Source organism: Larimichthys crocea, chromosome III (genome assembly GCF_000972845.2).
Source record: "Larimichthys crocea isolate SSNF chromosome III, L_crocea_2.0, whole genome shotgun sequence".
Classification (NCBI taxonomy): Eukaryota; Metazoa; Chordata; class Actinopteri; family Sciaenidae; genus Larimichthys; species Larimichthys crocea.
Genome location: NC_040013.1, coordinates 21,246,032 through 21,272,871, shown reverse-complemented (window position 1 = coordinate 21,272,871; position 26,840 = coordinate 21,246,032). Strand labels below are relative to the sequence as shown.

General features: G+C 41.8%; 1 protein-coding gene across 3 annotated transcripts in view; it reads right to left on the bottom strand.

The window, feature by feature from the left end:
- The window catches only part of akt3a (v-akt murine thymoma viral oncogene homolog 3a), a 50,472-nt gene extending 28,039 nt beyond the window's left edge, over nt 1–22,433 (bottom strand). For 2 of the 3 annotated variants that reach the window (XR_003462293.1, XM_010746169.3), the window contains exons 1-2: nt 21,869–22,136; nt 15,819–16,274 (exon numbers count right to left, since the gene is read on the bottom strand). Coding sequence is in view for 2 of the 3 variants with exons in the window: in XM_010746169.3 (XP_010744471.1) it covers nt 15,819–15,864 (46 nt within the window). In the remaining variant the exon portion in view is untranslated. Of the gene's footprint in view, nt 1–15,818; nt 16,275–21,868; nt 22,137–22,253 lie in introns of those variants that run through there. The other variant, XM_027278006.1, reaches the window with a different exon arrangement.
- Nucleotides 22,434–26,840: the final 4,407 nt, after the last annotated feature.

Sequence of the window (26,840 nt, the reverse complement as noted above, 5' to 3'; positions counted from 1 at the left end):
GATACGGCTGTGTGTGTGTGTGACCCCGATCCCAGCAGTTCTAACTCCAGCCTGCTCAGACATCTTAAGGCGAATCCGGGCTCTTCAAAGCCAATCCACTTACAGTGCATTAGTCTCATTACCACATCGGTGCTGGACTGGTGTTAGTGTGTATTTGTGCGTGAGTGCTTTAAATAGGGCGACAACATAAAAGTGTCGCTGTGTCCTACCTCTAAAAGTGCAGACGGCATTTTTACCACTTGTGTAATGATAGTACGGTAGAAGACTAGAACGAGTGAACGAAAAAAGATCAAACAATTAAATTCAGTCTGAAGCTGAGGCTGCAAAATGGTTTAGTTCTGGAGTAATTGTACGAGCCTGTGGCTCAATCTGTGGAACGAGACTATGTGGAGGCTACAGCAGGAGTCTGAATGAGAGAGAGACCTCAGTGTATGCAGTTATAGCTATGACAGTGACAGAGTCGGGACAGGGCAGGGCAGCCACAGGGCAGCCAGATTGAGTGGAAACCCATGGGAGTGTGGCCATCCCTTGGGGGCCACTAGGAAATTTCATCCAGCCAGCTGCACACAGCCAGATCCTCCTGGTAGGCTGTGCTGGATACACACACACACACACACACACACACACACACACACACAAATACACACATGCAGGCTGCCCTGGTGCCCCTCTGCTCCCCCAGCTGGTACAGAAGGAGGCACATGCACACACAAACATTCATGTACACACACAGTGTCAACATAAACTATATAACACTGTGAATCAATACTAAATTACTAAATGATTTAGCACTAAAGTCTCTCTTCCTTGTCTTCATTTTGTCTCCTGAATGTTCTCCTCTCCTGCAGTACCACTGCAGTCCAGTAGATGGCGGTGGCTCCCTGGAGCATGGTGACCACCGCTGCGACGCTGACAGAGCTGGAGAGTGAGTGACAGACAAACAGCAGCCAAGGCGCCTCACATCCTAATCCCCCCTCACAGCACTGTGTGTGTTTGTACAGTACATATATATACACATGCATGTATATACATATATATATAAGATGAGGATCTTGTGTGTGTGTGTGTGTCAGTTGGTGTATGTCTGTGTATTTACTCATGCAGGGATTCAGTCAGCTTAAATCTGTGTGTGTGTGTGTGTGTTTATACATGAGTGTTTGTTCATGTGTGTTGTTGGGGAGGAGGCAGGGTCCGTCGCTTCCTAAAGCACCCTAGGATTAGTGTGGTGTTAGCATATTAGCATCTTAGCTGGAGGGCTGCTGCTCAACACCACCTGTGCCAGACAGGAGGCTGTAGCTACCGAACTAACCAACCCCCCCACCCCCAACCCACTCTTCTCACACACACACACACACACACACAGTGGGTGGGTGAAGGTCACTTAGCTACAGTGACTTCAAGCTTACTGTCTCAATTCATTACTGTATCTACTTTGTCTCTTAACATGCTGCACATTATTACAACAGAGTCACATTAAATAGAATTTACTTCACTTCAGTTTCAACAATTCAAGGTGAAAATCCAGCAGGTTTCTGTGACATTTCCAAGAGAAGGAAGAGAAGGTTAATTACATAAAGAACACTTGTACTGGTCATTACAATAATCTATTAAAAATGCCAGTACACGGCTATTTTTATGCAATAAAAACTACTGCTAGTACTAAATGCTGACATGTTACATAGAGCCAGATGAGCAAAACAAAATGCTGATCTTAGGTGATGTGGTTACCGGCTGATCTATTATGCCTGAAAGACAGAGTTGACTAGAGATGATCTCTATCCCTAAATGTATCATTTAAAGCTTTAAAATGACTTTTTAGACATACAAAAAATATGAATAATTTGGAACCAGGAAATTGTAGAAATCTCAGATGTAGATGTCAGTTCTTTCATTATATACACACCAAAGAATAAAATACATAACGAGAAAATGTGTAGAACTTAAGTTAAAGTTTTCCTCCTTAATGATGTAACTGAAAGGACTTTGTGTTGGCCCCTATGCCCTGATGCTGGTTTCCTGCTCTGTGCTCTTCTGTTTGCAGAGGCCTGTCCTGTGAAGCAGGACCATTAGTGGCAGGAGACACACCTGGGCCCAGTATGACCTCCTGTACGGGTCAGCCTCCGGTCCAGTAAGAACTCTTCTTCTCACACATTAGACAGTAGTGGCTTCTGTTCAAACCATTTCTACTCTTTTATCCACCACAAAAATGACCGATTTGCCACACTAATTCATTGTTTGTTTGTCAGAGTTTAAAAGCAGCGCTCTCACAGCTTCCGCCACGAGAAAATGAAGCTAAAAACATACTGTAAGAAATGAAACAAATAGAAAAGAAATGTAACAAAGGAAGTGAAAGTCCTGTTCTTACTAACACATGTACACATAGATGTCATACTACAATTCAAAGAGTAAAGCACATACTGTAAGTAGGAGGTATATACACTAGAGTTATTATAAGGTTTATGTCTAGATCACAGTAAACCCTATAAAGAATACTAAACACGGCTCAGTTAGATGGTCCCCTACATCCACCCACACACACACATAAAGACACACACAACTACCAAGGGATCCCATGCCATTGAAAGCACAAAGACTAGTCTGTTTGAATGTCTTCTAGCATGTCAATAAGGTAAAAATACAATCCCAGCTAACCAGTACAAAAAGCCCCTGCGTTCAAACACTCAATAGCATTAGGAATGCCATGCTGCCTGTGTTCAGAAAGCAGTGGATCCAATGCGATTAGGAAAGGCGCACGCAGCCAATGAGCAAGCTAATCAAATTGCACTGATTGCCGGTATATTGCCTCTCTCTGTTCTCTCCTTTGGACGGCATTGTGTGTTGGCATAATTGATTTCTTTCATTTATTTTACATCATTCAAGTTCACATTAGTTTCAAAACGCTCTATATCCTTTTCTACATATAACTATTAGTTGTAATTATAATATATCATCTTTAAAACAGTAGGAACCGTTAAAAATATATAAAAAATAATAACCGTCACCAATTTTCAGAGGTGCTGTTTATATATTCACATGATATGACAAATAATTATAATGCTCATTCAGTAATTCTCACCACACAGTGGAGTGGATTTCTTTGAGGCCCCCCCCCTTCTCCATTTAAATCTGACATTCATATTCAAATTCCCATTCTGTTACTTTACCTCATTGGGTGTAAAATCAACCAATCAGAGGAACAGAGTAAGACAGCTGGACCAATCAGTCAATGAGAATAGCTGTCGATCAGACCAAGAAGGGGAGGGTCAAGAGACGGACACAGCTGTCTAACTGTTGCCTGCAACAACAAGGAGTGTGTGCATATGTGTGTGTGTGTGTGTGTGTGTGTGTGTGTGTGTGTGTGTGTGTGTGTGTATAGGGGGGGACTTAACCAGCCCAACCCAGTCCAGTTGAGCAGTGGTGAACAGGTGCAAAGCTTTATGCACGTGTGTGTGTGTGTGTGTGAGTCACTATTATTCCAGAGTGGTTGGCTCTGTATTATTAATTCAGAAATGCTGGACTGGGGCTGTGGGCGGCAGCTGGCGCTACGTGTGCATGCGTGTGTGTGAACATAAGACCCCCCCTGGTCTTTTGTGAAGCCCCCCCCCCCCCACTACCACCTCCTCCTTTTCTAGAGAAGCATTGTGCTGTATGTCTCCCCTGTCTGCCTGTAAACTTATACACATGCACACACTCACACACAGCATACTCTGTCAATACACATGCACACACACACTCCAGGGCACAATAGCCCCAGCACCGTAGGCAAGAGTAAACAATCAAGTACTATACCCCCAACTACTGTCAAGTGCACCCCCGCCCTCCTCACACACACACACACATACACTCACACCAGCCCAGCCGTACTTCATTGTAAAGCTTCCATTCATGTGTTGCATTGAAGGGCCAACAGTAAGTGCTCTCCACCTCACTAACTGCTGCTCTCTGCACTCCCCTCTGTCCTGGCTACCTGCCTGTCTCTCCACCTGCCCAAGTGTATGCCCATCTGTCCATCAGGGTGCATTTACATTGGGCATGTTCGAGCCTAACTCTAACTGAAACTCTGGATCATTTACCCCTTCACTTTTGTTTGTGTGGACAGATGACAACGATGTTCGGTCGAGGTACAATGAATATCCGGATGAATCGCAGTTTTATGGCTATAAGGATACATGTGATAGGCTGCAGTTAATCATGCTTGTAAAGCAAAACATTATGAAATTAAATAAGGGCAAAACACAGCCTCGTCTGATTCCCTCACAATCAGTCATGCTCCATCACGCGTAACTGACATGCCTAAGTTACAGAGACTGGAATCCTATTTGTTTTGGCTCATCCGCTGCTAAAAATCCCTGATGTTTCACGCAGACAGTCTTCCAAAACGCTGTCCAATAAAAGAGCTACATGTAAGCCCATGCGACTTTTGTTTACGAGATGCCGTTTGCCCGTGATTAGGCGGCGTAACTTCATGAACCACTGCAGAGTTTGGACTAACAAAATCATAGTGTGATTTGCAATTAGTGACTGCTGTGTGCCTGTCTGTCACACTCTGAGGTGACAGACAGCTCTATATGTCAGTCCATCTCAGACACACACTTCTCTCCCTCCTTCCCTGAGAGCTGGTGTTTGTCATGTTGTAACGTCTGTTTGTTGTAAGAGGCTGTTTTAGACAACGTGTCCACCTCAGCTGGCCAGCATCAGGCACTTAGAGGCTCAGAGACAATGGAAAAGAAACAAAGATGACTACAGCCTATGCATTATAATCTATATACATCAGAAAGAAAATCAAATAACTTGTCAAAAATATCATTATATGTTTATTTAACTATATTTCTGTATTATTATTTTGCATTACTCTCTATTATCTAGAAAAATAAGTCACAACTAGAGTTGTAACAAACTTTTATCAAATTCTCCATCAGGAGCCGAAAAGACAAAATTTGTTTAACCAAATGGAGACACTATAAATTCAATATTTTATCAAACCCATTATGAAACTTACTTATTACAGCAAGCGGTTAGAGCAATGTGAAAATTCACAGATCACTGTGTGTACATTCAGACAGCGGTCAGAGGTCAGCTATAGACCAGATCCACTGGTGCTGTTACAGCCTCTGTGTATCTCTCAAGGACACTTAGATGCTTATTATTATTATTATATAGCATGGACCTGGAACAGCCCGGTGAAAGATGTTCGCCTTTGAAAGGTGGTAATTAAAAGTCTCCTTGACTACAGGAGAAAACAGAAATTTCACAAATGTGTTAATTTCCCAATAATATTAAAAAAAATATGCACTAAATATTTTCTTCACAATAGGTAGTTTCTTCTCTTTCTTTTTTCTTCTTCTTGAGATGCAAACAAATCTCAGCTTCTTCATGATATATACACTCAAGAATATATATGAAACTCCCATAATATTGGTGTTCCCTGGACGTGCCTGCCTAGCCCTGCAAGATACTTAATGAGCAGGCCATTTCCCAGGTCTATTCAAACTCAAGATATTGTGTAGAAACACTCAAACCACGGAGCAATATCTGAATATGGCAGATGTTCATCCTCTTTTCTTCTCTGTTCTCCCCCTCCATCTCCTCTAATATAGCAGTCTGCCATTGAACCTCATGTTGCTGCCTCTATGCTGTGAGACATCTGCACCTCACTCACTGTTTCTTTCTTTCTTTTCCGTCTCATCTTTCCTCTGTACACACACACACACACACACACACACTCACACTCAGATAGAAGTCTTTTCTTGATGACAGATGGCAAGTCAACAATTGTACAGCATCAGTCTTTCAAAACACAGACACACACACACACACACGCACATCACATGCACACACAAACAAACACCACCTCCTTGTCCTCCTGTCCCTTTGTGCCCAATCCCCTGTCAGATGTCTTGATTTGTTTCTTACAGCTGAGCGTATGCATTAGTGTGTGTGAGTCCCTCTCTACCTTGGTATATTAAGCACTAGTTTAATAAGAGCTTGGTGAGGTGCGGGCCCCAGCCAGTGGACCATATGGGGGATATTTAGCCACCTCAGAACATTGAGCCAAGCTTCGCTGACATGATTACCACTGCCATCCGTTTCTCTACTCTAGTGTCGGACTGGGAACAGGGAATTTTGTCATGGACAGCTAATTAATGACTGGAGATTGGCAACCAGAGACGGAGAAGACCGAGAGAGGATGAAAAATGCTCTCACTGTTTGGTCTCTTCCTCCTGCTGTTTTTAAGGTTAGGCTATCTAACTAATTCAGGCTAACCGAGACTGTGTGAAACATGCACATACACATAAATGACGTGAAGCATGCACGCATGTTTCACACATGTAACGTGGTTACATAGTGTCACATTTTCTGGTTGGTTTAAAAACAGACATATATTTGTTCTTATGTTCCTGGAATATCCTAATTTTGATCGCATTTTATACACGTGAGCTTTGCATGTACTGTACACACTGTACATCTTTGTAAATGCGTGTGTTTATTCGTGGCTCACATTTTCAGTGTGTCTCTGTGGCATGGCAGGCTGGAGCTAGTGCCTTAGTTAATCCTGTCAGAGACAGATTACAGGTGGGACGATATAAATAGAATGACTGTCCCTTTAACCTGGACGCTGTGACATCAGCATGCAGCTCAACTATTAAGTCAGGCATAACAGGAGCGAACTCAAACCAAACCCGCCGGCACAACGGCAGCACATCGCAGCCGTTTATTTACACGCAACCACAATGACCAGATGTTTCAACAGGTTGTCGCGGAACACAAACAAGCTTCATCTGTATCTTTACATCACATCTGGGTGACAGAGCAGTGCCATCTGTAGTGTACTCATAAACAGTAATTACCACAACAGCTACACCTAGCAGCTTTGCTGTTGTGAAGGTAATATCATGGCTGCAATCACATCTGCAGGTCTTGAAATTACCAGTAGCTTCTGACAATGCTGCCTAATTGTATGCTAATATTTTAGTCAACGTATGACCTACAAATATAATACTGTTATATAATTTAAATATATTTTCCATTAGAATGAATGTTGTCATACCCTAAAGAATGTGTTAAGGTGATTAAGATGGCAATAAAGTAGAGTAGACTATTAAATTAGGTCATTTATTTTAACTATAGCAGATTTTGGATTGCGACAAGTCAGTGTCAAAAATGTTCACACTCAACCAACAGGGGTTAATGGATTTCCAAATCTCTGCTCACCTTTGCTCAACAGTTGAGCAAGGTGAGGTGCTGGTTAGCTCACCTGGTACAGTGTGTGCCCCAAGTACAATGGTCTTGCTGCAACGCTGTCGCTATTTCTCAAATGTCATCCCGTCTCTCTCCACCCTTCTCTATTACTCTTTAACTGTCTCTATCAAATAAAGCTAAAAAATATCTTTAACAATTGAGCAAGGTACTCAGAACCCATCGACTATCACCTGGTGATGAGTTTCACGGCTTCCAGTATGGCCTCTACAAACAGAAACCAGAACATTTCTGACACCAGAATCTTGTCCCTTGCGTACAGATTTTGGTGTCATATGTAAACTTGAGTAATGTGGCTCTGCTTTACATTAGTGCATCTCTGTGTCTTATCTGACAAACAAACTGGATAATCACGTGTCAGCAGAAGCCTCCAACAGTTGCTGCCTTCATGGTCTTCACACAAGCTTCTATAACAGAGGGTTGCCTCTGGGACTGATGCTCTGATGCTCACAGAGCTTTGCACTACAGCAGTAAAGAGGAGAAAATGCATCAGGTTTGAAAACGATGTTGGTTACAATGGTTGTCCAGTTGCCCTTGGCAACTGGATGTAGACCACTATCCACCAATATGGGTGGTGTGATTGCACCTGTTTGAAAACACTTTTCCTGCAATAGAAAAAAAAACAAGAACACTTGGAGCACAGTCTTCTGATGTTCAGTTCAACAAGTTAAATTAAGTGCGTAATTAAAAATCAAACAACATCACAGAACAAATGTGTGCCAAAGCCTGACATTCATGATAAATCTTGTGTAACATAATTATCACTTAAACTATTACTGGAGATCATTCTGATCAGATTGTGTTGTTTTATCATTTAAGGGTTCGAATGAGTCTATATATGATTATTTATTGTATGACACTGTATTCTTTTGTAGTTGTTGAAAACAGGTGTTTTAGTATAATTTCTCAATATTCTATAACTTGGATGGCCAAAGAAAAATACGAGATCAAATGGTCACACTGGGGTCCTTCTCCTGCCAGCCAACACTTACACTAGCCATTAGCCAATAGGCACTAATCTGTTGGCCTAAATCAGCCAAACCAACCCCCACTCTAACCTGCCTTCTCTAATCAGCCCAAAGCCTTCTCCAGCCAGCCCACAATACCTCAAGATGTTAGACTACACATGAGCCCCCTGGTCTAATCTGTGCGTCAGCACAGTTTAACACAGAATCTGATTTCAAATAGAGACAAATAACAGCCGCCTGGTGAATAGTGGTGGATAGAAACCAGTTGATGAGGAAATTAGGGTGGGCAAGAACCCTCGATTTATAGGAATTCATAAGGGGGTCTACTCTTGAACAACTTCTGTGTGACAGCATTTGACTGTCATGCAGTTATATTTCGACATTAAAATGTGAATGCAACAAGTGGGCTATAGTGGGCTATAGTATAATAAACTGTTTATAGAAACTTATAGTAAATAGTTTGTTGGTGTAAAAAGTTCTAATAAACTTTAAGTGAGTCATGAGTTTCTCACAATTTGCAATATCATCCTCTGATATTTGATTAATTATATACAATATGGTGATCACCATCATTATTAATCAAGTAAACGGGTGATGTATATCTTGTGGCAGTGTTGTAAGTACTCAAGATTGAGTCTTGGTCTTGGTCTTGGTCTTGGTCTTGAGATTGGAGGATCGGAGGAGACCACAACTGCGGAGATATCTGTGCATTCTCTGATTTATTTATTAACTGTCTGCGAGGAGACATAGGCCAAATCTTCAATAAAATGTGGTTTCTTAAACCAAAAAGAGTTCATCTAAATGTAAATACTTCAAGGTGACTCAATGTAGCAACCATGTTTTAGTAAATATTAGCTACCTATGTAGGCTATATACTGTCTAATCTTGGTTTTAACTCAGTTTCAACCCCTCAAAGTCTTGGTCTTGGTTTTGACCCTCAAAGTCTTGGTCTTGGCATGGTCTCGATACCCTCTAGTCTTGGTTATGACTTAGTCTCAGTTCAGTTGGTCTTGAGTGAAACACTGGCATGTGAATACATTTTTAATGAAGAATTTTTAAATTTTGTATTTTGGTTCGTACAGTTGGGTGATCGTGAATATCTTAAATAAAAATGGCAACACCAATAATAATCCAGAAAAGTAAAATGTGTGAATGCATGTGCATGCATCCATCCAGACTGTGATCAAAGGTTTGAGGTGAGCATTTCCAGCTATAAAATAATCCCATTACTAAACCTCTCTCCCCTCCACTCCTCCTCTCTTCCTCTATCTGAAGTTTTCCCTATGCAGTGATCAGCACTCCATTCATTGATCCATTCATTCATTTATCCGAGACTGCCTCACTCTACATTAGTTCATTCACTCGCCCATCCATTAATCCATCTCTCTGTCTGTATGATCTTCACGAATATGCTTCCTGTCACTTACCACAGATCTTATTGACTGACTGAGTTTGCAGAGTTATACAGCTTCACACCATTTAGTTCAGAGATTGCACATCATAGTATGTTTCTGTACTTATCTGTGAGTACTTGTACATTTAAGTCAAAGTAATGCCAGCACAATTTATTTACACTCCGTTCTCTGACTGGTTGAAAAAAAATCATCTAAGAAACAAGAACAGAAAGTTAAGTTTCGTACTGTGCTCTTATTTATTTTTTTTATTCATCACATCCTCCAGTGCATGGACCAGATTTACAGAACTCCAGAAGGGCACCGTCTCCTCTGTAGTGACTGCGTCAGATAAGACAGGTGTATTTTCATATTCATTCATTCATTTTTCTCCCTGGTGCAGCTTCGACATGAATTTAATTTCAAGGTTTATTATCTCAATTTTCTACTCAATCACTTTGCAAAACAAAAAATATCATATTCTGATTGTAAGCGAAGGTGACACACTCTCTGCTGCCTGTCTGCGTATGTCACCCGTCTGTCTTTCATTCGGTGTCTGTACCCGCTAGATGCAGGTCTCTTCTGTATTGGCAAGTTGTCTGACTCTGTTCTCTGCTGGCTGTATCTGTCACAAACTATCTGTCTCTCTGCCTGTCGTTCTTGTGCTGTTTGTCTGTAGGCTCTGCAGACTAGTCTGTCTGTTTGCGCTGTGCTGTCGGTCCGTCTGACTGTCTGGCTGACTGCCATTCTCTGCAGTGTAGAGTGAGTCATTCTTAGGACAATAGAGACAGTTTGTAAAGCCACACTGGAGCGTACACTTCCTCCGGATGTGCAAGAGGATGCCATTCATAACAAAGCCAGTACTGTCTGCCTGTCTGCTACTGCCCTGTATGTACATATGAGATTGAGAAACAGAGGGGATAGAAAGAGGAGTGCAGGGAGATGGGAGGAGATACGTGGATAGATAGAAACAGAGGGTGAATTGCAATAAAAGAGGTGAGTTCTGATGACAGGCTCTACAGCAGAGGTAGGACAGAGGATGAGGACAGAGGAGGAGAAGGAGGAGGAGTAGGAGGAGAGGAGAGTAGAAGGGCGACACAGCAGACAGTAGCAGCAGCAGCACCGGCGGCGGCGGCTGGTGATTGATATCAGAGATCTGGCACTGCCACCTGATCCAGCCAGCCACCCAGCCTCTAGCAACACTGAACTCACTGAACTCACTGAGCCAAGATGGCTGCCTCACTGCACTGCACCCAATGAACCCCACAGCAGTCTGAGGTATACAGCATAGCACATACAGTTCCCAAAGGGATTAAGTTGTAGAGAGATGGGGAGTACAGAGAAAAGAGTGTAAAAGAGGACAGGTGTTCGGATTTCAGCTTGGTGTCTATCACACGATCATGCCAAGATGCATTAAGTAACAGGTCGGGACACATAAATGGATTTTCGGAAAGGGAGACATCGGATATCTAATGGAGCCACTTCCTGACCATCTCCAGAGTGAATACTGTGAACAGAATCCTGCATATCATGGATGCAATTTGCAAACAAACAATGTAAAGAAATGAGGAACACGAGCAGAACAGATCTAAAGACACACGACTCACAGTAAAGACGTGCAGAACAAACATTTCAGTCAGTTTGTGGGACGCAGTGATGTAATTTAAGACTGCATCATCCAATACATAATCATATTAGTACAAATGTGCCCATCGTCACGACAAGCCCCCTGACGTTTACCCAAAATACTATCAGAGAAATCAATAGCAATAACTTCCACTGCAGATAACACAATGATTGAACCGCATGAAGAAGAACAAACTCTCAATTACTGACATGCTGATTCTAATATTATTATATGACTGTGTTTAATGAAATATGGTCAGTTACTTGCAGTGAGATTTCTAGTATGTGCATGGCATTTGATTATCCTGTGTCAAGAGGGGTTTAGGGCTTTGATCTACAACAGACGCATTTTTGTAAAGTGCCCTTTACATTTAGTGAAACTGAACCAGGCAGTAACATCTTTATTATCTATAAAGGGCTAAACAGGAAATACAATATGTATTCTGACACTCATATAAAACATCTAAATTAAAATTCTGATCATTTAAGACTTGCTTGTAATTTCTCTGCAGTCAAGAAATAAACATTTGCACTTACTATCTATTATCAAAGCCTTCACCGCGCGGGCTTGTTTAATTTTCTCTTTAAAGAGCTCCCATTCTTTTAGCTGAACGATGAATCGGAAAAATTTGAAGCACCGCTGTAAAAGAAACAGTGACATCCTCTTTGTCTTGTTTATCTAACAGTGTGTGTGACTGCTTGAATCCTCCAGGGAGGAGACAAAGAATCATTGATCTTAGACTATTTCAAAAACGAGTCAGTAACAAGACTCGCTCCACTTTGACATAGCCGTATCTCATCTGATTAGTAGCTCTTTGCAGAAGAACACTTCTGGGGGGACAGAAAATGTCAGAGAAAAGATGATGGTGCTTTCCCTGTCTCTCTCCTTCAGTGTTTCTCCTCCCTCCTGGCCATCTGTTGTGCTGACTGCTGTGTGGGCTGATGCTGGTGGAGGTAACAGTATCCTCGACTACAGTGGCTGACTGTGACCTCCGTGGCCTCACAAGGGCTGACAGAAGGTAAACTCCTGACCTGGGCGAAAATGAAGCGGTAGTTCACTTCAAATTCGGATGTTTACGGTGCAATAAAACAGCCTTGTACCGTCTGTTCAACAAAAACATTCAACACAACATCTATCCACTAGATTTTCTATAATCTATCGCTTAAAGTATCTTTTAAATCAATCAGTTGTCACCATTAACAACAGAACATCTTCCCAAACATTGTTTATGTTGGAAGTATCTTTCCTTTATATCAGACGCTGTGACAAATTCTGGTATTTATCCACTGTTCATTATTTCCAAAGATAAATAAGTGATGCGGCTGAATGCACTCCCCACTCTGATTTAATGAAAGGAGGAAGGAAATCTTTGCCATGCTAGTGAGTAAGTGAGTACTGGAAGGCTCGGTCATCTGAGGACACGCTGTACTGTACTTTGCAAGGGTGATGTTACTGAGGTTTGGTTTTATACTTCAGTTACATACTGGCATTTTACAGTTTTATTTTACGGGTCCTTAATGCTTGTTTTTATTCGCATCATCTGTTTTGTGTTTTATATCTCATAAATCTTGTGAAACACTTTGTATTTTAAGTTAGATTTATTGACTGACTGTAGGACGAAGAGGGGAAATAAAAAGAAACACCCCAAAGCTTTTATATTGTTGCAGTGCGATTTGCTTTGGTAGCCCAAGTGAGCAAAACCTTAATTCCATCAATTCTGTACAAATGTTTACTCTTGACAGTCTTTCTGCTGCTGCCACTGATCAGTATCCTCTGACATGTGTAAGTTGATCGCGCCCAAACACACACTGTAGATGCACAATGTGTGTTTGTGTGCTGTACACATCTGTCATGTTTGACCAATTATTCTAAAGGTTAGTGGCTTGTCAAACAAAAACTACACACTCGCAGACACACACACATAGTTCCTTCATGAAACATGCAGAGGGGCCAGCATCCCCATGAGACGACATGAGCTGGAAGTTATCACCAATACTTTGTACTATGAATTCAATCAATCAATCAATCAATCACTCCAATTAGTCAAACCACAAATGATAGAGTGAAAAAGAGTATAAAATAGACCACCTCATGATCAGTTACCCATTTTGATCAAATTATGTCCAATAAACGCCCATATTTACGTAGTCGCCACAACTGGCATCCGATCTACACATAGGACTCCTGTGCTCTATAAAACTTATAGCACTATCAAAGCATCATAGTGTGTGCAAATGTAAGTCCCTGCATGCAGCTGTTTTACATAAACAATAAGTCCTGAACAGCCAGGCCATCACATCAGTAGAGCACATATGAAATTTATGTACAAGTGTGTTGCTCCAAGAATAAAATTTACAACAACAGCGCTATAAATCTGCGTTGCACATTAAGTTGACTTATAATATGGTGACCTGGCTGCATACTTTAAGAAAAAACCTCTGTGTAAGAAGAACTGGCAAAAAACTCATTATCTATAATCATAACATTATCGTTAAATGCCTTTTTGGCACCATATTGGAAGCATATACTTAACAAATGTTAAGAACAGCAGAAAGTAAGTTTAACATAAAGTGATTATGAGACTATCAAAAACACAACCTGTTTTAATAAGCACTTACCTGCATACACAAACAAGAATGGACACAATATATTACTGGCTTATTGCATTACTGCTCTTACTACTCACAACACTACTACTCTTTTGAGCTGAATGGTTTAATAGGCAAACAATCCACAAAAACTCAGCGGTTATTTGGGTTCTCCTCTTGTTTTCATTGACTGATTTAATTACAAGTCTGTCTCTTTCTTTACTCCGTCCTTGTCCCATCTATTTCTTTCTAACCTTCCACTCATTTAGTCACTGTGTCACCTGCTTCATGCCGCTCAATTCAAAACAAAACAACGTGCGTTATTTGGGAGAAGACTTAGAAAGTACAGACTCTTCCAGACAGTCAAAACACAACTCAGTGTAGACTTATGAAAGGTTGTGTGTGTGTGGGTGTGTGTGTGTGTCTGTGTGTGTCAGGGTTTCACTGACACACACACACACTTTCTCGGTCTCTGTTGCTGTTTCGTTTCAGTATAAAGCCAGTCTAATGACTAAGACTGCAGTCTTTGCTGTATCACGACCTGGACAGTGAGTCAGCACCCTGACCCTGCTCCTCTCCACACACACAAATACAGACAATGGTTTAGCATATGATGCAGACAAACATTCATATTCCCGACACAAACCCCCCCCCTTTCCTACAACCTCTATCTCTATCCCTCTCACATACTGATGAACACTGGTAGCGCTGCGTCGTGACTGGGGGCGATGTGTTCCTCTTAATATTCACAGACAACTGTCTGAGGATCACACTGGCATGCTGGCACGCACAGACAAAGATTCTCCCCTCTACTTCAGCAGTACAGGAGTGTGTACTGTATTTACACGCATGTGAGAGAAAGCATCCTCTCCATGTAGTAAGGAGCACTCTGCTGTCCAACATGTTCTCCTGCTGTGTGCCACAGTGTTAGCCTACATTACCCAGAAGTCTGCTGTGTGTTTTGCATCCATGTCACTTCCTGTTCAACAGTTTGTGTTACACATTCCTCGACACCATCACATAGTCAGGGAGATGATGCTCATTGGCCTAAAAGTCTGGAAATCCCCCTTGTTCTGTCCCCGAGGCTCTCTCCCTAAAACGTACACACACACTTTCATGTACGCATGCACTTGTGCCTGGAGGAATCAGCATCAGCAGCCACAAGACACCATAAAATCCTGGTTTTAAGGGCAATGTTCAGTATGTTAGAAAAAAAACAACACAAGTCTAAAAGTGCCTAACAGTCAGAGCTGCAGTGATCACAGAGCTGCTGTGTGACACTTTTTGGCTGCTCCTGGTTCAGTTTGGCCATTTTACAAATGACTTTTCACCTGTTGCAGAAAAAAACACTCACTAAACGTAGGCTGTTATTGTCTGAGAAAAAGGGGAAGTGTAGTCTCATTCAGTTGTTTGCAGGATGTGTTGTCAGTAACACCCCCCTGACTCCACCCCAAACCATGTCCTCAACCCCATGTCATATGATTCAGGATTTTCTACAAACTTAAGACACAACTGTGTTAAGTAATACCTCAGAGAGACAGAGCTAACTTTCACAGACTAGTAGACACACTGGCCTGACAGAGCACTATGCACCAGCAGTGTAACTACGGGCTTGGTAGATGTTATTAGCTGCACACTTGTGCATACAAATACATGCACATACCCATGCAGACACTCTTTTTAGACACAACCTGACTGAAGCACATAGAGGCTTAGCAAACAAACAGCCAGCCAAGCTTATAATAAAGAGACACATCCCTGTGGGGGGAAAAACGCACATACGTATACACTCACTGCACGCTAGATAATCAGACATCCATGTGATCACACGCACACTCAATCGCAAACACTCACATCCTCCCACCGGCACATGTGGACAGGCACGGCCAGGCCCTCAGTCTAGACAAGAGGCAGAGAAGAAGAGGAGAGAGAACAGAGGTGGAGAGGAGGGGAGTAGAAGAAGAAGAGAGGTACTGGATGTACTTACCCCGTTTCTGGAGCCATCCCTCTCTAACGATGGTGACATCGCTCATGGTTCCTTCACGCCGAGTCTGATGCTGCTACACGCCTGCTCCACAGAGAGAGAGAGAGAGAGAGGGAGAGAGAGAGGAGGAGGAGAGGAGAGAAAGAGAGGGAGAGGAGGAGGAGAGGAGGGGGGGGCCGGCTCTCCCAGCCTCCGCGTCACTCTCCCTCCCTTCCTTTCCCGTTCACCCTCTTGTTCGCGCAGTCTCCCTCTCAGACGCACACACACACACACACACGGAGCACGCGGTGTGTATGTGTATGCGCGTGTGTCGTTTTGCTTCCTGTTGTGGCTTATCTCCCTGCTCCCCCTCCCCTCTTCGTCTTCTTCTTCTCCCCCTCCTCCTCCTCCTCCACCACCTCCTCCTCCTCCTCTCTCGTTCCCTCTCCAGACCTTCCTCCTCACCAGCAGTGACTCAGCCTGGAAGGAAGTGAAAAGGAGAAAAAAAATAATAATAATAAAGAAAAAAGAAGGCATGGATGTATTTTTTCTCCTCCTCTGCTGCTCCCTCTCTCTCCCATCTTCTCCTCCAGAGCCCTCTCATACAGTAAAAAACTGACCCTTGATTGCCACACTGAGCTCTACTTCACATTCATTCATAGATCTTTTTTTTGTTCTGGTGTGCAGGAGGTGCTACCTTTTCTGTGCTTGCTTATTTCTGCATGTCAGATTATTTTGTCAACGTGTGTGTGTGTGTGCATGCGTGGGCTGATTTGTCTGTCTATATGTGGGAGGTGGGAGAGCATCTCAGGACTGTGGAGTAGGGCTCGGCTATAAATAGCAACAGCGGCAGTTAGGGATGCTCTCACACTCTCTTTCTCTCTGCCCAAATCTCTGCGCCTCTCTGTCGTCTCACTCCCGCTCCCCCTTCCCTCTCTCTCGCTCTCTCTCTCTCTCTCTGCATAGCTGCCGCGTTCACCTCAAATGCACTCTACTACACTGTATTGCACCGCGCGCAACAACACTACGCAGCTCAGCTTGAATGGAGATCAGCACTATGGCGGGCTAGGCTAGCAATGGTATCTAGCATCTAGCTGGAGATCAGTATTCAGATCAGCTAGTGTCTGTACTGCTGCCGACACTTGGAGGGACTGCAGCATCATAATGAAGTCTGGAACAGACCCACGCGCACACACCCAACATTTTTAATGTCGAGGCAGCAGAATAGTGACCAGACGAACAAATGCAGACTAACACATCAAAGTTCGTGGTCACAAAGGCTGCTACAGTGTTCAGCTCAGTTGCACAGCGTGCCATCAGCTTCATCAAATTACACATTTTTGGCCCGTTCATGTCCTCAGCTGGCAAAACAACAGGCTTGATTACTCAGGATTAATAAGAAGAAGGATGGATGGATTTGTCCCCATCTCAACCATGGTACAAAGCCCAACTTTTAGAGATGATGATCAAGTTTCATCTCTCTGCTCAGGTCTAGCTAAACCTGAACAAACTGTCAATGAAGAAACTTGATTTCAGCGAAGTTAAAGACAACAACTATGCTAGAGATTAACACCAAGCAGAAAAACAGAAAACAGACCACCAATGGTTGTTATTATTTCTCTCTAGTAGCCATGCAAGTACCTTAGGATGCAATGACTGATCGTTATATCAATAATAAATAAAAAATAAATATTATTAGTTGCACTCTTACCGGTACAAACAAAGGCTTTTCACTCCTCTATGACCTTTGCATGTTTTATTATTTTACCACAGTGGATGTAATTATAAGATCAATTATCAGTCCTCAATTTGTTTTTGGTGCAGATCAATATATTTTACTAAAATGTCTATGTAGTGTTGAAAACTATTGAAAGCCAATAAACGTCTGATCAGACTTGCTTATTCAGAGTTTCTGATTTACACCAAACTTTAGCCAGTTTTAGTTTCTTATATTTAGGTAAAGTTCTCAGATACAGCTGCATGTGATTAGACTACGGTTGATATTTGACAACTTTAGCCAAGTGAAAAAAGGGTGTTGTACAAACCGTGTTTATATTGGTCAAAGTAAGATATAAAGTTTTAAAAAAAAGATTGTTTCTGAAACTTTGCTATTGCATTGATTTAGAAAAAATGAATGATACCTAGCTCTAGTAATTACATCCAAGGGGATTGAATCTGTTTTTATAGGCACAGTACAATTATGGATTAAGCTTTAAGACTACAGTGTAATTCAATGAAGCTTCAGTTAGCTTTAACCTTAATCTGGGTAAGCATGGTGCAGGGGAGAGGAGCGGAGAGGAGAGGAGAGGAGAGGAATTGATTTAGAAAAAATGAATGATACCTAGCTCTAGTAATTACATCCAAGGGGATTGAATCTGTTTTTATAGGCACAGTACAATTATGGATTAAGCTTTAAGACTACAGTGTAATTCAATGAAGCTTCAGTTAGCTTTAACCTTAATCTGGGTAAGCATGGTGCAGGGGAGAGGAGAGGAGAGGAGAGGAGAGGAGAGGAGAGGAGAGGAGAGGAGAGGAGAGGAGAATGTCCAGACAGTGGCAACCCCTTGTCACCAGGGCAGCTGTTGCTATGGAGATATCCAGTGCCATGATGAACCAACCATGCCAGGGGAAGCACCTGCCAGACAACATTTATTTCATGATGTTTCATTCCAGAGGCAGAAAAATGACGAGGAAAAGGAAGGATAGTGAGAGAAGAAATGCAGAATCACAGAAAATAAAAGAAAGGGATGAAAACATGGCGAGAGAGAGAGAGAGGTGGAGAAAAATGGGAACAGAGGGCAGGGCCCAGACAGTCAGCTACCCCTCAATTAATCAGTCTCAGTGTGTCAAGCAACACTGCAAGGCAATGAAGGATGGCAACTGGAAAAACAAATCAAAACACACAAATTAAGCATGACTAATACTTTGCTGTTTACATTTAAAAGCCATTGTCACACTGCTTAACTCGTCCCTAGTTTCTGCTCATACTACAGTGGTGAAGACAAGCAAAACACTGAGTAATAATTTAAAGTGGCAACAGTTCGACAACAGCAAATTATCCTCTCTGACAGGAAACCAACAAGTATGGCTCTTTTCCATACACCGGAGGTTAGCATGTTTTAGACCACAACAACTCCCAAACAGTCGGGTTGTTAAATGTTTTGATTGATTTTCTCAGTGCCCATAAACACAATTAACATACCGATGACTGCTTTCAAATATGCAGTATATAAAGCAGGTAAGCATACACTGTGGTGCAGGATACATTATCTATAAACATACAAAATTATTGGTGTGGCTCTTTAATACAGATCATGTACGGAGAAGAGGACACTATAGTATTATTTTCATACATCCACCCTCCTGTGAGGACAGCTCACCTCATCTCATGTCACCTCACCTTACATCTTCTCACCCTGGACTGTGGCCTCATACAAACCCTGGCTGACATCAGCAGCAGTGAGCCCAAATCTCTTCTTCCCTAAAGTGCAAGCCAGCTATTGGCAGTACCTCAAGTGTTACTCTCCGCTAACAAAGTATTGTGTTCCAGACACGTTTTTCAGTCGTTCGTCAAACGCTTTTACTTTGATCGATACAGCCGACCACACAGAGCTTTACACGCTTCAAGTGTGTTTTCTGAAAAACGCGGGTAACCACACAGTAATATGTTTAACCTGTGTTAGATTAATGGAGGGCAGATCTGTTGTCACTACTCAGCCTGTGTATACACAGTGTAAGAGTACAGGTGAAACGATTAGTCGATAATTAATTGATTGATTAATTGATTGAATGATTGATTACTGATCTTTTAAAGCAATTTGTGGCATTTGAGTTTTTTTTTTTACTTTGGGTCAGACAAAACACTTGAAACTGTCAAGTAAACTGTCTTTGCTTGAGTGAGAAAATAATTAGCAGGTTAATATAAAGAATTGTTAGCAGATAGTGTAGTCCATGTAAGAGGAAAATAAAAGAGATAAAAGAAATTTTGAAGAAATTCTGTCTTCCTTCATTGGTTCTCGAACTCTTTCTGGTATGACCCACTTCAGAAGCTGAAAAAGGTTCACACCACCACTCCCTGTGCACATTTTAGTGAAATAATTTTTTTATGTGTTGTATCCACCTCGTGTCTGCTTGGGTTCTTTCCGGGTACTCCAGCTTCCACCCACAGTCCAAAGACATGCACTTAATAAGTTAATTGGTGACTCTAAATTGCCCGTAGGTGTGAATGTGAGTGTGAATGGTTTTGTCTCTATGTGTCCTGTGATAAGCTGGCGACTTGTCAAAGGTGTACCCCACGCCTTACCCCTCTCATCCAGTGCCACAAACATGACGGATAAACGGTTACAGATAGATGTCATATTTATTCAGCATAGTCACACTTCATATTTTCCTCAGGGGTATACATGCCCCACCCTCAGTGGCTCTTTTCCCCACAGTTTGAGAACCACTGCCTAACTTTAGGAAATACATTCGTTTCCTGTAACCGCTTATCCTTAACGGAGTCACTGGGGGCTGGAGCCTATCCCAGCTTTCATTGGGTGAAAAGAAGGGTATACGCTGGACACCCACATTCACACCTATGGCAAAGTTCACCAATTAAACTATTAAGTGCATGTCTTTGGTACTGTGGGAGGAAGCCGGAGTACCCGGAGAGATCCCACGCAGGCTCTACACAGAAAAGCCCCAGCCAGGGTTTGAACCTTCTTGTTGTGAGGCAGTGATAACCACAGCTACTTAAGAAAGATAAATATCTATCCATCCATCCACCCATCCATTATCTGTAACCGCTTATCCTCATCAGGGTCACGGTGGGGCTGGAGCCTCTGCCAGCTGACTTTAGGTGAGAGGCGGGGTACACCCTGGACATTTAGGAAGTTCATTACAGGGCTGATAAAGTACCTTCACTTTGGACTGTGGGAGGAAGCCAGAGTACCCGGAGAGAACCCGCACCTGGGGCTTGAACTAGGAACCTTCTTGCTGTGAGGCAGTGATAACCACTGCACCACCGTACCACATATATATATATATATATATAAAAAAACACATTATGGTTTTTTCTTTCACTTTTACAAATATTAAGGGATTATCCGATCAAACAGCAGTGCTATAGACTGCAATATTTAGTGGTAAGGACACGTTTCAGTCTCATCACAGGTCTCATCCACAGTCTGGCGCTGATACAGGAGCAGCATAATACACACTAACCCCATCATCATTATCAAAGACATCATTCTCTAAGTGTGACATACCCTCTTAATCATTATTTTAGCTGTTAGGATGACTGTGAAGGTGTAGGATCCATCCATCAGACAAATAACCACCATTCACGCCTATGGGCAATTAAGAGTCACCAATTATTGCCGTTTCCATCTGACTGATTCAATTGCATTGTCCTATTTTAACCTGTTTTTAATGTTGTATTCTGGTAATTTGATAAACTTTTATGGTTCTTTTTGTTTGTTTTTGTTATTTGCTGTCTACTTTTATTTATTGTGTCCTTGGGTGACAGAAAGGGGCCTATGAAATAAAATGTATTATTATTATCATCATTATTACCAATTAACCTACTAAGTGCATGTCTTCAGACTTTGAGAGGAAGCCAGGGTACATAGAGAGAAGAGGCAAACTCCACAGAGAGATATTAAGCAATATAAACATAAATTACCTGATCAAACAACAATGCTAGGGACTGTGATATTCATTTGTAAGGACACATTTCATTCTCTAATCACAGAAAGACTGTGAAAGACATGCCATACCCTCTTAATCACAACCACATACATGTGTGCATGTTATTTTAGCAGACCATGAATGTAAGTAAGGACACTTCCCAGCACTGCATCATCTACGTCACCTCAGTGACGCATGTTGCATGCAGCAGCAGGGCAGGAGACAGGTTAGCATGGTGAAACATGACATAAAAACAAAAACACACAGCGCCTGAACCTTTAACAATGAGCACTAAAGCATCGTGTCAAAGACGGACTAACACTAACACACACAGTAGCTAAGCTTTACCGGAGGTAGAGGTGTGAGGGGGTTATGGCATGTTGACCGGTAACTAACAGTATTACCTGTAGCGGCAGGTGCTGTGTGGTATTCCCCGGTGGTGCACCTGCTGTTCATACACCGCTTTTTATTTCCTCCCCTTTAACCGTAACCAAAAAATAAATTAAAAAAAAAGCTGGACTGCGAAGTTAAGCTTTAAAAAAAAACAAACACACACAAAAAAAACGTTAAATTAACGGTCGGCTGTCCGTTTTTTTTTAAACCGTATTTCCGTAAGAAGCTACCGGAGCGACCGTTACCGCAGCCCAACGGCTGTTTTGACTTTCAGGGAAAACTTGTGACGTCACCAAGACAAACGGCAAACCCCCTTCTTCTTATTGCGCTCGCGCACAGACACGTAAACACACACACACACGCGTGTGCGTACACACACACACACAGCCTACCTACCGTGTCGCTTCGTCTTCCAGTTTTTCGTTTTTTTATTTATTTTTTATTTATTTATTTAAAGGTATCAGCTCCGTATCTGGTCCTCTCCCTCTCTATCTCTCTCTCTGCACTCTGGGACTCATCATCATCATCCCATTCCCAACATGTCTCTCTCTCTGCCGGCTAATAACCATCCAACCATCGCGAGAACCGGTGTTAAGGCTGTTTATCTCTGGGTCTGAAGTGTCAGAAGATGTAAGAAGTACTTAGTTCCCAATTCAGGTCTATAAAAAGTACCTCCTAGTTTCAAAAAAAATCCCCCAAACTGTATGAAAAACAGGTGTTATTAGGCATATGACACTAACAAATGTCTCAGTAAACCAAGTGAGCCAGCATGCACACAAACAAATCAATGGAAGCCCTAAGTCGTCATACATTCATACATTTTATTTCCCTTTCGTGATAAGTTAAATTAATTCAATTTGTAACAAAGAATAAATTGTAGAAGTTGTCATGTTTATCATAAGCATGACTTGTTAGGAGTAATGCAAAGTCTGTTAACATCTAAGTTTAAAAACGTGTCACCCTTGCTCTTGTCTTTAACAAAATCATTCAGAAAGTAATATTTTGTGTCACATCTACAGATATAGTATAACACCAGCAGTTATGTCCTTAAAGGTTCAAATGCTTCGTTATGTCAACCAAAAATGTAAAAAATCTACATACAGTGTCTGACAATCCTAGCAGGCTATAAATAATATATTATAAAAGTGAAGCTGCCCTAAGCCGTCATACATTCATACATTTTATTTCCTCTCATGATAACAAATTAAATTAATTTGTTTTCTTGAGATCTCATGGTATTTATTTAGTTATGTAATTTGGTGAACTAACATGTTGTTATCCCAAAATAAAAGGATAATCCATTTGAGATCTCAAGAAAACAGTCTAGTATATTAAAACTACAGAAGCCATAGGTGGACATACATTCATACATTTCATGCCCTCCGTTTTCTCGTGATAACGAGTTAATTTTATTTGTTTTCTCGAGATCTCCTGTTATTTATGTCGGAATAACAAATGTTGTCATCCCGACATAACAGATTAGTTGTCTCAAGAGCTCAAGGTAATGAAATTTTACGGATAATAGGAACTGTGATTTTTGGTTTTCTTACAGTTGTAAAATTGGTGGCACGGCAAATTGATATATTAAAATGTGTGGTAAACACAATCTACAATGACTAATTGATGGATTTAATATATCTATTTGTCTTTTTCCTTCCTCATCAGCTTTACAGACACACTGTGAAACTTGAAAGACAGTTAACTGTAAGTCAGCTGTGTCAGCAATCCCTACAGCCTCTTAACTGTATCTTAAATACTGTGTACAGCCGGAAGGATCAGACAGCTGCTTGCCATATGACTCAAATCTCTTCTCAACAGCTGATGTTTACAGTGTAAACCAAAATGTTCAGTGGACATTTAAGGCTCAGACTGTTGATACAATGCATTTTCTGAATTCCTGTACAGGTCGTTTCAAGCCAATGGGGTCAGCTGGCCTATTATGGTACTTAAATATTTCTAAGGGTGATGGTGTGCATCCAAGCAAAGGTTTGGTTGTTCAAAAGCCTTAAATCCTGAGAGTACATCCTACTTCTCTTCCACCCTACTAAATCTCATCTCTCTCTCTCCCTCATTTCACATGATTAATAAGCTAACATTTTAAATTTGATAATGATGGAAGCTTAAAAGTATTAATTTGCTGACATAATAGGACGACAACGCCTTCTCTTATCTGTTCTGCATCTGCCTCCCCAGATGGTGTGTGAGTGTGGAGCTATAGCAGCAGTGGCAGAGGGTATAGGTATGAGGCCATCACTAGGCACAGAGTGCAGACACAGGTGGACCTATCGTGTCAGATAATATATGTGTGCCCTCTCTTAACACACACACACATATTGCCATCAGCTGGCCTTTTGCTCACAGCCCTGTGTGCAGAGGGGGCGTATGTGCAAAAACCAGCAGCCTGGGAAGGTGTGTGTGTGTGTGCATGTGTGTGTGTGTGTGTGTGTGCGGTGGAGGTGGGGGTGACAGGGGTGGAGTTGGAGAGGGGGGGACAGACAGCTTGAAAAGGAATAAGGCGACACAGGGGAGCCCTTCTGTTGCCATTGCTGTGGCCAGACGTGTCCCTGTGACACACACACACACACATGCACATGCAAACAACTTCAGTTGTCAACTTCGGCTAAAATGTAAGTCATGTCTGTTACAAAAAAACATGACAGGAAAAATGAATGAAATAAATTATGTTCAAATTTAAAGCATAACTTAATAAATGAAGATTTGTCCATATACATATATTGAACCTAGGCTAAGGCCTTTCTGTATGGAGTTTGCATGTTCTCCTGATGTCTGCATGGGTTACCTCCAGGTACTTCCTCCCAAAATCCAAAGACATGCAGGTTAATTGGTGACTCTAAATTTTGGTGTGAATGTGAGTGTGAATGGTTGTTTGTCTCTATATGCTCTGCGATGAGAGTGTACCTGTCCTCTCGCCCTAAGTCATCTGGGATATGCTCCATCATGACCCTGATGAGAATAAGCGGTCACAGACATTGTACCAAATTTCAATAGCGATCCATAGTTATTGACATATGTCAGTCTAAACCACACATGTCAAGCTCAGAGGAAAAAGGATACCTGAATGTGTCCAATCCATCAAGAAGATCTTAAAACATGTTGTTTCACTTCCCCCTTTCATGTGCAGACAGAGGGACAAATGTTTGTGAGAAGGCATGTTTAAATGTTTGCATATTAATAATGATGTGTGGGGAAGTGTTGCTTTCTGTAAAAAGTGAATTCTACTACTACTACTATTATTTTAAAAACTGGACTGTGATATACTGTAATAATACTGCCGCCAATATACCATATGAATACATACATATTTTATAGGATGTGTGCCGTATGAAACAATATAAAAATACTTGGTTCATAGAGTTTCATACTATGAACCTACATACATACTGATATGTTTTTCTCTATATGACCTCCATTTCAAAGGGACTTGGATAAACAATAATCTTATAATCAGTGCACTAGTCTGTTTCCCCTCGAGGCATCATTATGCACGATGTTTGTGGTGGAGGACTGAGTCTGTCCAGTCAGTCAGATCAGCTGTGGAAGAACAACAGTTTAAGGTGGGATCCTCTAGGTATGTTTTGTTCATCAGTGCATGATCTCATGATCAAGTGCAACACATGGTGTATGTTTGTGAACTTCAGGCATGTCAGGTTTCCATGTAGATGTGTGTGAGAGAGAGGGAGAAAAGCTCTAAACACTACCTTTAAACAGTGCATAATGCATGATGTGAAATGTGTGGCAGAGTCCCTGTATATATAACATATACAATATATTATATAATAAAGTAATAATAAAAATATGAGTGTGCATTCGGGGGTGGAAAAACAAGCAAGCCACACTGGTGGCTCTAAGGCACAGCAATGCTTTAAAGGAACATCACTGTGTAGGATTTAGTGGCATCTAGTTGCCAGTTGTAACCTTCTCGCCTCAGCCTCTCCTTCCTAGTATAAAGGATAAACTACTGGGCTGAAGTAGAAACATTTTGGTTCAACAAGGTGGACAAAAGATTCATTCTAAGGTGATAGAAACATAACGATTCTTAATTTTAGGTGATTTTATATGAAAGAAAACATATTTATAGTTTGCCATATTCTGTAAATAGAGCCTAAATCTTACTGGACACTGAACCTTTAACGTAGCGCATTCACTGTCTTAGTTTAGCATGTCAATAAGCTGACGTTTGTCAATTAGTAACAAATACAAAGTACAGTTGAGGATGATGGGAGTGTCATTCTTTTAGTACTTAGTCATAAAGTGTTAGACAAAGTGAAAGTGAAAGGTGTTAAATGAAAAGTGTTTATCAGAGTTATTGGAATTCACCTTAAGTGGGACGTGAACGTGTGGACCAATACATTCAATATCATGGTGAGACTGTAGGACAAATCAGGGGATCAGCAACGTCCTCCTCTAGAGATCAGAAATGTTTGTTTGTGTAAAAGTATTCACATTTATTTTCATGGCTTTAAAACTAGATTGCATGATTTTTGTCTTTCCTTCTGTATGGATGTGTGTGTGTGTGTGTGTGGCCAGTAATTTGTCTTCTCCATCAGGACCTCCATGTAACAGTGGCCCTCGGCTCCACTATGCCATCAGTTCTCACCGAGCTGGACCTCTGGCTCCCTGTGGGTAAGATGATGTGCTGCTGAGTGAATTACACACACACACACTCTGATGTGACACCAGAGCACAGAAGGTCTGTCCAGGTTGAACACACACACACAAAGTTTAACTTCCAGCTTTCGTCTATAACAACATCCCTAACCCCATTCCCATGCCTCCTGTCTCTGTCCTCATGCCACACACATGCAATACCCCCCCCCCTCACTTCAACACATCCTGCAACACACTCCACCGCCTACCTTAACTTCAGTCCCACCTCCCCAGCTCCCAAAGCCCAGGGAAGCAGCAGCCATGCTGGCCAGTCCGGCACCCCGTACCTCTTCAGCCCATCCCTGGTCTCTTTGA